Below are 18,031 nucleotides of genomic sequence, written 5' to 3' on the forward strand. Positions count from 1 at the left end.
GATGAATTTAATCACATGCCAGGATCATACATTAAATACATGCCTATAGGCATCTTTACCTTTCAGCATTCATGAAAACAATTCATATTTTGCCATTTCTGCAATGCTATGTTAGGCTAATATTAATGCTTTAAATACTTACATAAATCAGCTGAAAGATTAAAATCACAATGCAAAATATCCTGCTAGCGTTTGTAGCCTTTGGCAATTGCGCTCAATGAGCTTTTTGGATTTATATATTCTCTACAAGAGACCTCATGTGTGCACACACACCCCAAGTCCACATGATGAGATGAGCTCATGACCACAAGTTGCAGTGTTTAAAAAAATAAATAAAAAATGCATGCTCCAGTTCTCAAATGAGTTTAGACCTGGCCGGGCATAGAAACAATGATCTTTTGCATGAAGTTGACAACTGACAGAATCTGATCGCAGAGAGGCTTTTAAGTCAGCATTCCCGGTGATGTAGTTCAGTCAGCATGCCAGATGGAACTCATATTACAAACACACAATGAAGAAATCATTCCACAGCATTTACCATAAAAGGTCTCCTGCATTTTATTTGCATTGAAATACATATTTGAGCAGAAATGAGATTGTTAAGCGAAAGAATTTATGTTGCACAATAGCCGGACGTATTTGAATTGATATGATTTAAATGTGATTCAATAATTGTCTGCATATATTCACTAAGTAAACCACAATTGAATTGTTTAGACAATAGAGAATCTAAATACACTTAATCAGCTCTATGGCATATTGTTAAATAATTTCAGTCGGAAAACCATACATGTAACATTGGCACCGGGAAAAGTATGAATGTTATACAACAGTTTATAAAATATATACCTCTTAAATTTCTATACGGTTTTAACTGACCCATTCTTTCGAACACATAATCCATTGATATCCAGCATATTTGACACGCTGTACGAAAAGATACTTTCTAAAGCAAACTCACATGACTATAAAAACAAGAGCTGCAAATATAAGATATGGCATTGATATGTAAAGTAGTGCAATTTACCAAAAAACATGCAATATGTCAGAGTGTCGTCTAAAACCAGTAAACAAATACGTATTGCAAGCATATAAGGAGGTGCGATAGAAGCCGAGAGAGTGAATCCAGGCAAAATAAAAATCGAGACAAGTCAGAGAGGAGCTCAACCAACCACAAATTAGGCTGTAATAAACAATTCAACAACGCTGACTGATTGGCGGATACTCCTTGCAACACCCGGGCCAATACCCACAGGAAATCCAAGTTACCAAAAAGTATCCAAAGACTGTTGCTGTTGTTATATTGGTTTTTATGTACCAACGTACTCTGAATGGTCGAGCTCGTCTCCGTTGTGCTCCAGAAAGGTGACGCAGACCGTCTCATCCCTATTTTATCAGCCCGGAGGTTAACGGCAGACTCCTCTAGTCGTTCCCGCCACACAGCTTCAACAGCAGCTTCCTGTAATCCCCTGATGTATCGCCCTGTTACGAGAAAGTCATGTCATACATTATTATATCACAAAAAAATAATAATAATGTTTTGTGAAATGTTTGCATTTGCTGAAAGCCTCAAAAGATGGAATTAAACTGATCAGCCCACTCTCCAATAAAGTATCAGTGCAGATCTTTGACGAAATGCTATAGCCATGTACATGGTCTAATGTACAAACATGTGCTCACCACTGGGCAGACTGTTTAAGATTCAAACCTCTCAATCCACAATCTTAGTAGTGGACTGTAAACCATTAGCAATTTTGGATATTAAAGTTAGGCAAGATACTTATTTTGTACTTTTCTAAAGCATGCTGTATTTAACATTTCCATGTGTCGCATTTAAGACCACGTATCTTATCACTCTTTCAACATGCTAGCCGACAAACGATGTTTGTACATGGCATACAGTATCAATTTTCACAACTAGTGCGATTAATTGATATATCCTGCATTAAAGTGTATATTGTAGAGTATAGAGTACATATGGAAGTGCCAACCAATGCAAACATAGTATTAATGGGGCATTCCTTCAAAATCAATCCCATATGAATTAATTGCTTTAAAGATTTAAAGAATTTGGTTCAAATAATTCAATCATAGGGATGTGACTGTTCCTGATTTCTCCTGATTATTCAGTAAATATGGATTTCTCTCCTATCAGTGGTCAAAGTGCAAAAGCTTGGGAGTCAAGCTTGAGTCTCTGGCTGAGACCGAAGGTGAAAAGTATAGGGCGGCCTGTAGTGTAGTGGTTAAGGTAAATGACTGGGACACGCAAGGTCGGAGGTTCGATCCCCAGTGTAGCCACAATAAGACCCGCACAGCCGTTGGGCCCTTGAGCGTTCGGACCTTAACCCTGCATTGCTTCGGGGGGGAGGATTGTCTCCCGTTTAGTCTAATCACCCGTACGTCGCTCTGGACAAGAGCATCTGCCAACAAATGCCATTAATGCATTTCCTGATAAAATCTGGAAAAATAACATCCCACAAAACCGCCATTTACTTCAATGAGAATATTTAGGATATTGAAATGGTTTGAGTATTTAAATGTAAACAGGGTGACGGAAAGGCAGGGCTGCTCACGGTGATGTGTGTGTACAGAGACTTCTGGTAGTTCCTCATGTACTCCTGGCGGATGTCCAACATGTCCACCTCCGAGCGCGTCACCATGATGCGGATGAGGGTACGGTCCTTGGTTCCTGCCCCCTGTGAACACGTCAGGGAACCAATCAGTGCAACACATGTCAGGGAGCCAATCACTGCATTTTTTTTTTTTTCGTGCTAACGTAACTGCATGTCACAACACCGTTTTTCCATTTCTCAATCTGATACTTCCTGTTCTGCACACACACATTTGCTCTCATGATGTGCTATTGCGTCACATGACCTAACTCCCCAGTAAGAGAACACCCTTAATCACCATTTAGCAAGAGACACTTTAGAATTAGAAGGTTCGAACTGATAGTTGGTGTCATAAATACATCGTTTATAGGGCACATGTGAAGTTTTACACAAAAATACTGTTTAAAGGCATGGAAATATGTAAAAATGAAGGTTGCATCTGCTTGGAGCCCATTCACTTTGGTATATTTGAAGCTTAATCTTAAAACCACTCCGAACGCAGATAGAACCTTATCGTGGAGATAAGGGACCAAAGTGCAGTAATTCCCCTGAGAGGGAACGTACAGTCCCAACGAAGACCGGAAATGGCAGAAATTTTGTTTAATCAACAACCCGAATGAACATGGAACCAGGTTCCACAAAGAAAAACAAATATTAAAGTACAGTCTGTTAACAAGAGCGATGGAACAGGTTCTGTAAACAGAAGCAGAAGTTATCCATAATCAATTAGGCAATATGCTTTTCTGTGCTCATTTGAAATAGCCTGGTGCAACTGAGCCAACCAAGAGGACCAGAAGGTAGGGCTTGCACTTTGAGAGTATTTCATAGGTTCCAATGCACCAGACTAGCTCAGTAAAACGTATTCAAATCCAAAAGAAAGTGGGGTGTAGGAGCAGAGCTGCAGGCTGAAGTCAGTCAAAACAAATGGCCATCATAATAATCACAATGAGTGAGCAGTGAATGCTCATCTTACCTTCATGGCTTTGTATAGCCTCTCAGCGAAGTAGCCTGGCGTGTTCTTGATGCACTTCACTGCAAAACACAACACATCGGATCATCGCCTGCAGCTGCGATTGGCTACGCTACACTAGGACTGCCCAACCCTGTTCCTGGAGACCAACCAACCTGTAGGCTTTCATTCCAACCCTAACAAATCACACCTCATCTCAACAGCTAGAGCAGGGCTGCCCAACCCTGTTCCTGGAGATCTACAGTCCTGTAGGCTCCCACTACAAACCCAACAAGGCACACCACATTCAACAGCTAGAGATCTCATTGAGCTGCCAATTAGCAGAATCAGGTGTGCCAAATTAGGGTTGGAGTGAAAACATACGGGATGGTAGATCTTCAGGAACGGTGTTGGGCAGCCCTGTTCTACGCTCTCAGTATACGCAGAATCCAAACCCAAACCCAGAAGACACAGGGAAAGGCAGAATGGCAGGTCTAGCCTGGCCGGTCTGTGGCTGGGGTGGCACACTGAAGGGTGAGGTGTACAGGGAGTGAAGGAGCAGACATGCAGAGATGCACAGGGGCCGTGTACAAGGGCCCCTCGCAGGAAAAAGGAAACACACATTTCTCAATTTCCCAAAGTCCCAGCTGTGGTCTAATAACCAAACGACACCAGTCAAAGCTTCAGTCTAACCAAGTCCTGTCATATACCATCTGTATTTTATACTCAATACAATAATGTCATCATGAGTACATACAATAAAATATATGTAATGCATGTAGTATATAAATTATTCCATTATATACTGGATGGAGTGTACAAATTATTCCATTAACAATATAATGTGCAACAATGTAAACTTAATGCGAATATAATATAAAATAGATCATTGTGCATTCAGAGTGACATGGTTGACTCTGCAGGACCGTGCAAACGCCACATCTGAACCGCGAACACGAGTGAGTGAGAGATGCGTGATGGGTGGTGAGAACAGCAAACACAGCACAACAAGGAGCTTCCTGTGCACACACAGCAACATGAGCCTCCTGTACACACAATGAGAATGAGCACGCTCTCTCAGAGACACATTAACATTACCATGGCACTGAACGCCGATAGCATAGCAGGGAAACACAAGAAAACATGACGTCAAACAATTACATAAACAGCATTGTTATGAAATGCCCCATATAAAATATATCCCTCCCCCCCCCCCCCCCCTAACTGTCCCACCTCTGCATAGTCAGGGGAAAGTGACGTTAGCTCAGACTCGATGTCTAGTTTCAGAGCTTAGTCTGTATTACAGGCGAGCTCCCCTACAGTGTACCCCACTCTGGAGACTGAACGACAGTGGAGAGGCATGCAAACTCTTATGCTCACCCTACTTATGCAACCGGTGTGAGTGACACCACATACCAACACTGAAGAACAGTGCATCTGACTACAGACATTCTACAAGACCCTGCAGGCCCCTAGGAGTGCTAAAGGAAGCATACATCCTGTATGTGCACAAATGTTATTTTTAAAAGGAAAAATGGCCTGTGTCTTTATTGGTGTGTGTGTGTGTGTGTGTGTGTGTGTGTGTGTGTGTGTGTGTGTGTGTGTGTGTGCGTGCCCTTACCGACAGCCAGCATGCCGCTCTCCAGGTCTCCAGACATCTCCCGGCCGATGCTCTTCTCGATGTCACGGCCACACATCTGCTGGTACTCATGGAACACTGCGCAGAGAGGACATCACACACAACAGCTGTCAATCACCCTGCACGTACCGCCCCTGCCAGAACTCTCCAACATTCTAAACCACTTTACATTTTCATAACAAGTAATGACATGAGACAGTTTGTGACCGGTATTCCGTGTCAGCTAGTCAGCAGTGCAGGGTCATAACTCAGTTTCACTTTTGCCCTAAAGTCCCAGCTATGGAAAAATCAATTTCACACCAGAATACTTCAGAACAGGAGCACACACATTAAAAAAATCACAAACATACAGAACAGAGCAGGACACTGAATGAGTTCATGAAAACAGATAACAGATTGCTTCACAGCTCAAACCAAATGCTAAACCCAACAAACAAGAGATTCTCTAGCCCCACGTACCCATGCTATGTTAAAGAATAGCAGCAGAAAAGAGTGAGAATGAGGAATGCACACTCGCCTGCTTTCAGGTGAGGCTTGCTCCGGGCACACAGGATGGCGTTGAACTTGGACTCATCAGTTCCCAGCTTCTTCTCCCCTGCAGCGTAGAGTGCCTGATCCACAGCCACAGTACACAGTGTGGTTACAGACACGCTTTCACTCACCAAATGCTTATAACCTATTCATCGCCTGTCCTTCGCTAATCACTTAATGCTCTCTAATCACTTACAGTATTACTAGCTACCTGCATAGCACTCACTAATACGGCAATAACTCACTAACTGCACATTACCAACTAATCACTTATTACTCAATCGATTAGCAATCTCCAATCGCTTAGAGCTCACTAATCGCTTATTACCCACTAATAGCTTAATACTCATAAGGAAGACGCACTGGACTTTCATGCAGAAGAAAGCCTCCAATATGCAAAATACACGGAACTTTAACAGATGCATACGCACTGCCTGCCTTTTCTCTTCTATATTAAACATGAACACACATACACATGTACGATACATGTGTAAAGGAGACACCTTCTGATAGACTTCAAAATTCAACCTTTCCGAAGGATGGCATTTAGTTGCAACATACACTTTACATGCAGTATATTTTCAGTATCTATTTAATGGGGCATTACCTGAGCGTCCTGTTTGGCCAAAGAGATGTCCACGTTCGGTCTCTCATCTCGATTACCCTGAGGAGAAGCAGACATAATCTCATTTGTTGCCAATGCATTTATTCATTTGTGGGTGAAGCTGATAAGGTTTCTTTTGCCTATCTCAGAGGACAGTCCAGAAACATGAAGCAGGAACTGCGAACAGTGTGGCCTTAACTACCGATTCCGAAAGTGGCAAATTCAACGAGCCGCAGTAACTGCGCTATGCTCTTCTGCGGACAGTCACACGCACACGCATAATAGTAAGAAATGCACTGAACTTATATAATGCTTTGAGAGACCTCAAAAGCACTTCATACTGAACCTGGACCAGCCTCAATGCGTAGCACCCACCTGGGTGATGCACGGCAGCCATTTTGTTTTAGAATGCTCACCACACATCAGCTTGTGTGGAGAGGGATGAAGTTAATCAGCCAGTTAAACCGGGGGGGGGGGGGGGGGGGGGGTGATTAGATGAGCCATACTGAGCAGTTGGGGAGTTCTGCGAAGACGCCAGGGAAACCTCCGCTCGCAGAGATAAGTCCCATGGGATCCTGAATTACCTCAGCCAGTCAGGGCAACACTGCCTTTGTTTATTTAAACAGCCAACAGGACCATTATGGCAAATAACGTTGCTGCAAAGTTATCATTACTTCTTGGTTTCTGGGTGCATTTCCTCAACTCCAAATCACCAATTCTTAATTTCCTGTTGTAAATGAGTTCAGAAGTTTAGTTTTTCCACGGGAAAAACATTTTAACTATGCAAATAAAAACAAATATCAAAAATAATTCAATTTTCAATTGATACAAAACTTTTATGTGCATTAGGCACTTGTTGCTCTGTAGCAGCGCTTTAGCACGTAGCTAGTTAAGTTCAGTCTTCACACCAATGCTTGAGGTTTACCTCAGACCACAGATCTTGCCAAGAGAGGAGAACAGAAACAGAACAGAGGTCAATTTAGTCTCATATTGCTGTGGTGTGCCTGGCTTGGCAGTAAAGCATCTTTGTCCTTCCTGACTAAAGTCACATTTCCTCTGCATGGCCATTGTCTCAACCCCAGCAGTGCCTGTGTGTGCGCCTGTGTATGTGTGTAAGGTGCATTTGTCTGCGCATGATTGGTGTATATGGATGTGTGAGTTCGATCTGTGTGCGTGGTTGCCTGCATGCGAGTCCATGACGAGTGTGTGTTTGTTTAAGTGTGGCTGGTATGTAGAGTGTGTAAGTGTGAAGTGAAAGACTGATGAGGCGTGGTTTATGGATGGTGTGCTTATCTACAGTCTGCAGCTGCAGCCTCTATCAGTCACCAAACATTTGTAAAAACTTGGGATTATGAGAAATAAGATTGTTCCAAAATGAGTTAGAAAAAACAATGGATTGACCCTAGCGCAGGTTGGGATTATTAATTAAAATCATGAGGCACGTTAAACACGGTGAGAGGTAGAGAGCGCGGTTTTACCTGAGCCAGAGATACTAAGAGCCTGCGGAAGTGTCCTGAGGTGTCGCTGGCGATCATGTCCTCCAGTTTCTTCTTGTAATCTGAAATAAATGAGTGGGGCCCGTACAGTCAGACTGGGGCTAAATCACACAGAGCTGTAGCACATCACATACACCCAACACAAACCTGACACTTACACCAAAAATACAAACCCTGACACACTTGCACCGACAATACAAACTGACAAACTTACATACAATACAAACTCTGACACTTACACTGAAAACGCAAACCTGACACATACACAAAATACAAATTCTATGACACGCATAAACCTAAAATACAAACTATGACACATTACACCGACAATACAAACTCTGACAAACATACGCCTAAAATACAAACTCGGCGACCCGCATATGCCTGTCCCATTTAAGAAACTAAAGCCTGGGTGTGTTCAAATGATACACTGTATAACAGAAGTAAAAGAAATGTAAATAAAACTTTTAAGATAAGTGAACTTGATAAGGCAAGTACACCAATTTGTGTCTGGTCTTCTCAAATTCACTTGACATTTTAAGGCAGCCTGGATACTAACCCTTTTAAGCAGAAACGATATTTTTAAAATAACATGCTAATACATTTACAGAGAATAAAATCTCCGTTCTGTCCACTGCACAGAGCTCTGCAACCCTGCCAACCCCCGATTCTGCTTTCTGCAGAAATGGAGAGCTTTTAAAAGCGTGCCAGGAAGGACTGTGTGGCACAATCAGTTGTAGACCTTCTGCTGCACCGCCTGGCTCAAGAGAAAGCCTTGCTAAATGACCAGCTCCTTCACTCCCGCGGAAAGATGGGGCGCAAGTTAGCTCACTGGCCCCGAGCTTGACTAAAGCATCATGATCAACTTCAAAGTCATCAGCGCAAAGTAGCCCACACCGTGCTATCTGTATGAGACTCGATTCCACAGGTGAGTTTAGCGTGGGCCTAACCAAGCGTGGGGGGGGGTTTAGTGAAGCAGAGGGCTGAGCTCTAGGCTAGCAGGCTCTCTATTATAGTACACGGCTGTAGTGTGAAGCGGTCAGCACATCTAGCTGGCAGTGGATTTTCCACCCTTCCTTTAGCCTAGAGCCAGGTGTGGTCGGGCCAATCAGTAAAACAAATCGTTCAGTTAATTAACTGGGATAAAAGAACCAGAGCTGGATTTGGATTGGAGGGCCAGATTCAAACTGAATTCCCAGGGGGCCACAGTGTCTGCGGGTTTTAGTGGTTTCCTTTCAATCACTTTCAATTAAGGCCAATTAAGGCCTTGAGAACAAGGCGTGTGGATACTTTAACCAATCAACAACTTGAATGAACCCAGAACACCCCAAAAACCAGCAGACACTACGGCCCTCCAGGACTGGAGTTTGACACCTGTGCTCTATAGGCAAGAGTGTACAGCAAGGGTGATCCATTTAATGATTTTGTGCCAAATTCTGCAGTTAATTTCTTAATCTGCTCAATCTTAATATAATAGAAATATTAATTTCTTAATATCCTGATCGCACATTCCTGTATGCTACCACGTGCAGGGCATCTTTAACAAATAATTTAAGAGAAAGTAATGACTACCTGGAGTCGTACAGCGAGAAGTGTGTATATACACAGCCCTTTTTCTTGCAATGCACTATTGTTGCAATGTTATTGGTTCATTTGACTTGTCATGCCCAGAAGACAAATTTCCTGTTTGAAACATGATTAACAAAGAAATCTGTATGTTGCGAAACCATGTTGGTCTTCAGCCACTGATGAGAGAAGCAAGGAGAACCTGATTGGCTCAGCTCCCCTGAAACCCCGCCCCATGTGTGAACAGCCCAAACGATCATCTACTGAATATTACAGACGCCGGCCACACCCACCCCTTTTGAAGACCTCGTTGATTTCTTTGATTTCTGCGTTTGAGCGAGAAGCCAGGATCTCGATGAGGCAAGCTTCATCAGTCCCTGCACCCTGAGGAGTAGAGGGGAACAGGGTAAGAAAGGGTACACACACAAAAAAATCTTTTAAAATCTGTCTTTTGCCCTAATGCATGATTGTGCAGCCTCTTCATGACGTGACAGACGCTTGAATGTAATTCCTCTTATTTTCCTGGCTTGTATTGCATTGTCCACATTGCGATACAAGCCATGAATGCAGTACATGCAAAGCACAAACCATTGTTCAGAGCAAAGCATTACGCAGTAGCAATCATGGATTTGCTAACCTTGATGGCATCATGGAGCTCGGAGGCATCCAACTGCGCCGGGGTCTTCATCATCGCCAGGACCAGCCTCTCAAAGTTCCCAGAAAGCTCAGACTTCAAGTCTTTTATTAAATCCTAATAAAGAAAATACATGAATTAAAAAATACACTTCACCGCTTGGCCGAACATAAAGAGCAATTTGGTCTGAAATGCATGTTGTTTGACGATCTACTAACCAATCAAATTTTGTAACACATTTGTCATCATCTGAAATGGTTCTGAATCAGTTTTTACATTGAGAAAACCGTTTTAAATGGTTTTGAATGTTTTCAAGATGGCTGCCAAATAGCATTGATTTTAATGGTAATGGGAGTAATGAATCAATTTAAGCATTTTCCTGTTTTCCTGGAACAATGATTTAAAACTAACATTTTATCAGTCACACTCGACTGTTCAGGGCATAATGAGTTTAATTGGGAACTAAGTTTATTTTTTTCATACTCATACATTACTGTGGAATTGCCCTTAAAAAAAAAATCATTTTCTGACACGGATTCACCTCTTTAGTCCTCCATACAGGACAACCATGAACAGACTCAAAGACAATGGAGAAATCAGCCTGTTATATAATCAGGGGTGTGGTGGTCGGACACAACCGGTCTCATAGGGGAAGGGTGGGTTTAAGTTGGCCAGGGCTCCTCGATTCGTATTCTCTGGCGAGCAGCCAATTCAACAACCGCCCCATTTGCTTCGGACACCGTGTCTGATTACACGTAAATGTGAATGTGAATGCAATCTAGTTATTTTTATCTTTGTTCCTCTCTCAATCTTACACTCTCCTACCCATTTTAGCCTATACACCCATGTGTGTAACCACGCATACATTATTTTTTTATGTGGTATAAAATGAATACATTTAGAATTATAAAAAGGGATGACTAAGCCCCTTTGGGTTTCTTTCCACACAAAGTCACATGTCAGGGGTCTGCACGTTTGCAACAGAAATGTTCTGTGGACTCCCCACTCAAAATTAATAAAAATGTAATCAAATAAAACCAGCCATAACTGAGGTCTGGTAAAAAAAAATAAAAAATAAAAAAAAATATTTTCAGGGGTGTTTGGTAAACAGAGGTTTGAATCCCTGAGGTTCTAACTGCAGGAAATGGAAAAACACGACATTTGATTGGCCAGTACCTTTCCGTAGGCGGTTTTGAAGGTGATCAGCAGAGGCACACGCTGCTTGGTGCTGCGGCTTCCCAGGAGATTAATGATGGCGTCCTCATCGGTGCCTGTGGAGGCGAGTACAGACCGGCCTTTTTATATTCATACGATTATTTTAATATGCAAAAAATGGCAGGACTGACCCCATCCCACTCTCGGCTATGGAGAGTTCAGGCCTTTTCAGTAAACGACAAGAAAAGGTAAGCAGTATACAGCGACAACTAGCGCCAGCTGCTATACCCACAAAGGTTTATCACACGGCATACCGGGTGGCACCATAAATTATCATTTTACTCTGCTGAAAAGGGCATATTCGTGTCATTTTTAGCCTGCAACAAAATTACCCAGTAAGACACTGGAAAGGTCACAGTGAGAAATGGAATGAAAACAGGCGGAACGCTAACGCTTATGAACCCCTTCATCCAGTAAGACACTGGAGAGGCCACAGTGAGACACGGAATGAAAACGGGCGGAACGCTAAATGCTAACGCTCACCGAACCCCTTCATGGCTTTCCTCAGAACCTCCACATCCTTCAGCGGGTCGGCTCCTGGGAAGTCCTTGATGGTCCCTCTGAATCCTCTCTGAGGAAGCAATGCCCAGAAACACATTTACATTCAGATTGAATAGAAAGGGAGAACACAACACGTGAGCAGTGTTAGGCCCAACTCTACCCACGTACCATGGGGGACAATGGTGGACCATCACCTAAAATAATTGTCAAGTCCAAAATCAAAATACAAAAAAAAACCATTACAAAAGAATCGCACTAATCAAAACAAAAAACTTTTAATTATAACACAAAAAAAAAAACCCAGCTTTCAGCATGTGTCTCTTCACAAAGTGTCTCTCTAAACTGCAGAGGCATTGGCTTTATTCCTTTTGCCAGGTGAACTCAATTGGCAATCAATCAATTGGTTGCACCAGCAGAAGGCAGCCAATAGGCACATAGAGACTCCAACGCATGGGAACGTAACAGCAGTGGTTACTTCAAGCAGTACACAAAAGATTATACTTAAAAAGAGAATAGGGATTGTACACCTGACACAAGTAAAAAGAAAATACAAAAATAAAAAAGGGTGCTTGGAGATAAATATTATATTTAGAAGAAAATATATAACTTTTGCTGATAGAGTTTTGACACACAAAATAACAGGGTGAGGGTGTCATTTTTCCCCTTTAAGATGCACCACTCATAGTGCATGTCTCACAACGATCAGGCAAAGTGTATTTACAAGCCACATTTTACAAACAATATAATATCATACTTTAGCCTAACACTCTCAGAGGGACTCCTGGAGGGCGAGCCTCCTCGTTGTGCCTTAGACAACGCGTTGGTGGTGAAAATGTGCGGTTTCGTGCTTTGCTCTTACGTTAACGGGCGGAGCGACCGGAGCGCCTCCTCCGAAGCCCGGCATGGACGGGTTGGCCGCAGGGGCTGCTGGGTAACTGGGCATAGGCTGACCCGGGGAAGGGGCGGTGGGATAGCCCCCCGGGCCCTGGGGCATGCCTCCTCCTGGCTGGGGGTACATGCCATAAGGCTGTTGGTTAGGGGGGGGAGCACCATACCCGCCTGGCTGTGGGGTGGGGTACCCACCGGATGCCTGAGTGAACATGGACGGGTTGGGGGCAAACCCTCCCATGGCTGCGGAGATCTGGTTGGCCTGGGATGGCGAGAGACATGGCATCCGGAAAAAGGGGCACGTGCAAACACAGGAAGACACGGGCAGGTCAGGGTAAAGCATCGACAGAGTCACAGGAGTTTACAGGTGTAGGGGCTGTTAACATACGGTTAAGGACGAAAACACTGAAGAACAGGAAACTGATCAAGCACAAACGCAAGAAGGAAAATTTTACAGCAATTTTAGCTGGCAAATTAATACGACGTTTGGCCATTAGCTTTACAATGATGCTAAAGCAGAAAGGATAGAGATGGGTCAGGAGGCCAGCAAGGAGGCTGTTTGATTACTCTGCTTTTTAGATAAATTAAAATGGATATTACCTGATAACTCAGCCCCTTAAATGACAGTACATTTTACAGGAATGTCTTTCCACTGTTATTGGAGTTCCGTTTTGTTAAGATGGCAGACTTACCATTCCTGCCATATTGGCAGGATTGAATGCAGGGTTGTTCAGGTTCAGGTTGTCCAGACCGATGGCGGGAAAACCACCGCCAGCTCCCCATCCACCTAAAACAAAGAGCACAATTTGAATCCTTCCAAAGGTCACTGCTGCGATGACAGGATTAACTGTTTACATATATGATCTCCAGTGAAGTCAAAACAGGAGAGCTACCATAAAAGCTCATGAATATAAACACATTAAGGGTCAGGTTGACAGACACAGATTAATGTCAGCCCTGGACTAAATTCAAGTTTGTATGGAGACTAGGCTTAATCTGTATCTGCAAAAGAGTTGAATTACACAATCTGAGTTTAGAAGAAACTGTATAAAACTCATTATAATGAAATGAAAGAGTTAAAAAGTACCCCATGTCACATATGTCTATGAAAACAAATACAAATTCCAAAGACATTAGTCACACAAAATTCTATGCTTTAAAAAACAGAGAAGCAGAAGTATTATGCAAATTTTGAATTGTGAATTCATCAGCAGGCCATCAGGAAGTGTTCCGAGTCAATGCTGGAAAGGTTGCGTCATCCCTCAGCATGTTCTCGGGTCATGAAATGGAGACCAGCGCAAAATACTGTGTGCAAATATGTTTAATGCCTTTCAGGTTTTTTTAAGGGAAAGTTTGTCATTTTTCTGTGCAGCCTGTGATTTCTACAGCACAGGATTTTTAACAGTTCTCCACAGCTATGCACGTGGGGACAGGCTTAGAGGGAACGTCGAGCCCCCCACAAGAAATGTATAGGCACACAATCCCGTGTGTTCACTGCTTTAATTCAGGAATGTGTAACAGTTTCCTTCCTTGTTCGGAAAGAAGGGGGCGGTGGAAAAAGGACTGAGCGGGAACTGGTCTTAAACCTCACACTTCAGCTTTTCCAGGTCGGTGATCCAACAGGCCACACCACCAAAAAACTGACATTACGCACCCTTCACAGAATACATGGCTAGAAAACAAATATGAGAACCCAGAAGCTTCATTCTTGGATCCACAAAAACTATAATCATTTATTTAATATTTTATTATTTCATTAATATATCAATATAAGAGGATGGGTTGCCACTCAACGGGACTGACTTGTGCCGTCTACACCCCCAGGAAGTCAGTGATCCTTTCTTTTCGCGTTTCATCTTCTTTATAATAAATTGTTTTTGTAACTAGTACTCCTTGTGGTCTCCATCTTGTACTGACGGTGACCGAAGCAACCGCTCCATGAAAATGAGTTTTGAATGACCAAGTGACTTACCTGCAGGAGGCGCACCAGGGTATCCGCCTGGCTGCTGGGGGAAGCCCCCTGCTTGGGGAGGATAACCTCCAGCCTGCTGAGGGTAGGCTCCTGGCTGGCCTGGGTACCCACCGGCCTGCGGTGGGTACGTTCCCGGCTGGGGTGGGTAGCCACCGGACTGGGGTGGGTACACTCCCGGCTGGGGCGGGTAACCGCTGGCCTGGGGTGGGTAGCCTCCCGGCGGTGTGGGATACCCAGGGTAGCTCATCGTTAGGACGGGACCTGAAACTGCCAGCGAGCACAGTTCTTTCGCATTCTTTCAGATATGAGCAGCCACACCATTCCCATTTTAAAAGACAAGTAGGCCTCAAGGCTCAATGGGAACAATATGTACACTGTTTCACAGAGGATTGGACTACATTCCCCATAATCCATTTAGGACAGGGCCCAAGAAAACAACACGCACACAGAAAGCCACTTCATGTCACGGACACAGACTTGAGTCAAAACTTTGCAGCAGTTTTCCATCAAGACATTTTTAGTGCATGAAAAGGAACATTCAAGTGCGCTTCTGATCTGTTCTGATCACAATTTAACTGGATTACAGTTTTTTTTATCACATTTTCAAAATACCAGGATTTTGTGAGAGTAACATTCTCCGCTTTTGTAAATTGCTCTAGATAAGAGCCTACTAGACTAAGAGAATGCAAAGTGCAAATTTCTACATTGACAGTTCGGGACATAATTGTTACCTAATTGTTAAACTAAGTCCACCAGGCACTGTTAATCACCCAGTTACAAGCTTTTGTAAAGCCTGCTGCTTTGTAACATTACCATTCACCTAAAGTCTCATAACATTTTGGGTGGGTTCTGATGGTAGTTATTCCCACCTAAATTATTACAAGGACGGATCTTGTTGAACTGTAGTATGCCTGAACAGGCAGTTGAAAAAAACTGCTGGAAATGCAAGGGCAACATTTCGATTTTTAATTCAAGTCCAATGACTTGAAAGGGAAATGAATGATGATGAGGTCATCAGATACAGGTTAACGTAGTATTATTTTTGAAGTATTATTTTTTAAATTTATTTTTAATGGACTGCCGTCGTGCTATTATTAAAATGTAAAGGGCTACGAGCATACCAGCCCTGGCGAGAGCATTCGTTTGAGTTTTGTTTCGCTCTGATAGGGTGTTGCCATTACAGACGAGATGCTAGCCTGGTTTGGGCATTCCTAGCGAGTTAGTGTATTTCAGGTCTGGGGTTCGGAAGGGCAAACAGGGCTGCGTTAGCGTCTGAACTCTGGGTTGGTTACAGCCACAGATACCACCAGGCATTTCCGGTATTTTTCTTTTAGTGAGATTAAATTAGCAAACTAAATGGGTTTAAATCGTGTTATCAGATGACCCAGAAATGAAGATATAGGTAGCAAGCTTTTTTTTTCCAATCGCGGAACATAAATATAGTCTTGTTCAAGAAAATAGCAGTACAACATCAGTAACTTGATGAACCACTGTTATTAGTAGACGTGATATTTCTGCATGACAAATAATTTACTTTTAGATGTAGTGGTGTAAATTTTAAAGTGTGTAAAAGACCCAACTGTCATGACATGCACGCTGCTTGTTCTAGGTAACCGACTCATTCATTGAAAGGGGCGTGTTCAAAATAATGGCAGTGTGGAGTTTAATTAGAGAATTCCCTTTTTTTTACGCACTGCTCTTTATTTGAACACAGCTGTAGCTAACTAGCTAGTTACCACAAAAGTTGCTGTCTGCAGCGCCAAGGCTTTACTTTGCACCGTGGCTCCATCCTTCATGAGAAAAAGTTGTTACTCTAAAACCCTAATTATTATTATTATTATTATTATTATTATTGTTTTTGTGCTTGCTTGCACGTGAGATAACGTTATTAATGTTAGCAGCATGCTGCACGCTGCACCTCTACTGTCAGTGATCCAGAAGTGAAACTAAACTTCCTTCTTCCCTAACTTAATCAAAAACAATATTCAAACGATATTCAGGAGGGAACCCGGGAGCAAAGTTACTAGCTAATATATTATCCATTCAAATATGAAATTGACCAAATGTTCTATTTACAGGCAATTTTTTAAAGGTTTAACACAACAGTTCCTTTACAAAAAAAACAATTTAACTGTAATATTACCACACAAATACACAGCGCCGTCGACTTTAACATTTAATGTTAGTTTAGCTAACAAAACAAGCTAGCTACAGCCTAGCCAAAGTTAATTATGGGTAAAGAGATAATCTAATTTAGCTATGTCAACAAGCAAGAAAGATCAGGATAGGCCCAACACGCCACTGTAGTGTTAGCTCGGGTTTGTAAGCGGGTGAAATATTATAAGCTCGTCAAAATCGACGTTACCGAACAAAACGTTAGCTAGCTAGCTCTACGTTACATTATGACAATTGCCTAGTTAGCTATCTGATAGCTGGTGTTTCAAACTATACTAAAACTAACTATGCTAGTTAGCCAAGTGTTCGAGCAGGATACTTTATAAAAAAAACTGGTAACTATTCACTTTTACCTAACTGGCTAGCTAACTGACAAGTGTCGACTGTCGTGTGTAATTTATCTTATGTTCCAGTGCACTGCAGAACAGCGCTGCTACACCCTGCAATGCAGGTCGCTATGCACATTAGAACCAACTCGGACAAGAACAAAATGGAAACACTAACTACTATGAGTGAGCTAACCAGCAATACATTGGCTAATAATCACCAACCACACAGCAAGCCAGCTAACGTTATTTAAAATTAAAATACAAGAGGATACACATAATTAGACCGATCGATTGTTAATTTTAGCCAGTTGATCTGTCTATGATCGCGTAAAAAAATCGGAGGCCGAAAACACGGAAAAAACATTTCCCTGTCTTAGCCAACTATAACGTAGTTCTGTGAGCTACTTAGTCTGCAAAAATGTTACTTGCACTATTATGAGCTAGGCGATAACGTTAAAATATATAAAGCATCTATTACCCCTACCCACTATCATAACATAGTAGTTACCGTTACTTATGCTACTTTTCTAAGATTTCTACTTACTTTGGCTTGGTGATAAATGACCACAGAATAAGGAGTACCCTCGGAACCACAGGAGAATACCAGAGAATACTGTTCTCAGGAAGTAGCTAGCCTGTAAGCTAATATGTATTTGCTAAAGTGGGTGGGTCGCATAGTTTCCATTCAATGGCACACCCCTGTTCATGACTGTCATGGCAGCAAAATACTGACGTTGCACACAGAACATAATTACAGTTTGCTGTGTGATTCACAGTGACCTCGTGAGAAGGAAAACCTGAGCAAATGCAAACAAAAAGAAAGTGTGGACATGGAATGTTCAGCAGCGTCATCGGGGTGAAGTAACAAAAAGCAGTACTGCAATTTGCCATCTAGTCCAGGGGTCAGTGACAAATAAGGG

At 42.6% G+C, this 18,031-nt stretch overlaps 1 protein-coding gene across 2 annotated transcripts; it reads right to left on the bottom strand.

Annotated features, from left to right (window-relative positions):
• Positions 1-533: 533 nt before the first annotated feature.
• anxa11a (annexin A11a) lies at positions 534-17,814 on the bottom strand. Of its 2 annotated transcripts, none has more exons than XM_061227850.1 (15): positions 17,656-17,814; positions 14,608-14,874; positions 13,328-13,422; positions 12,607-12,753; positions 11,730-11,817; positions 11,208-11,302; positions 10,035-10,148; positions 9,691-9,781; positions 7,814-7,893; positions 6,339-6,395; positions 5,718-5,811; positions 5,183-5,278; positions 3,586-3,644; positions 2,574-2,696; positions 534-1,482 (listed from the first exon to the last, which is right to left on the bottom strand). In XM_061227850.1, the coding sequence occupies exons 2-15, from the start codon at positions 14,852-14,854 to the stop codon at positions 1,423-1,425; spliced, it is 1,446 nt and encodes a 481-aa protein (XP_061083834.1). In that variant the 5' UTR covers positions 14,855-14,874; positions 17,656-17,814; the 3' UTR covers positions 534-1,422. The 2 variants fall into 2 exon arrangements, with proteins under 2 accessions (XP_061083834.1, XP_061083833.1); XM_061227849.1 differs by having other exon boundaries at positions 12,607-12,897.
• Positions 17,815-18,031: the final 217 nt, after the last annotated feature.

This window comes from Conger conger, chromosome 18 (assembly GCF_963514075.1).
Source record: "Conger conger chromosome 18, fConCon1.1, whole genome shotgun sequence".
Classification (NCBI taxonomy): domain Eukaryota; kingdom Metazoa; phylum Chordata; class Actinopteri; order Anguilliformes; family Congridae; genus Conger; species Conger conger.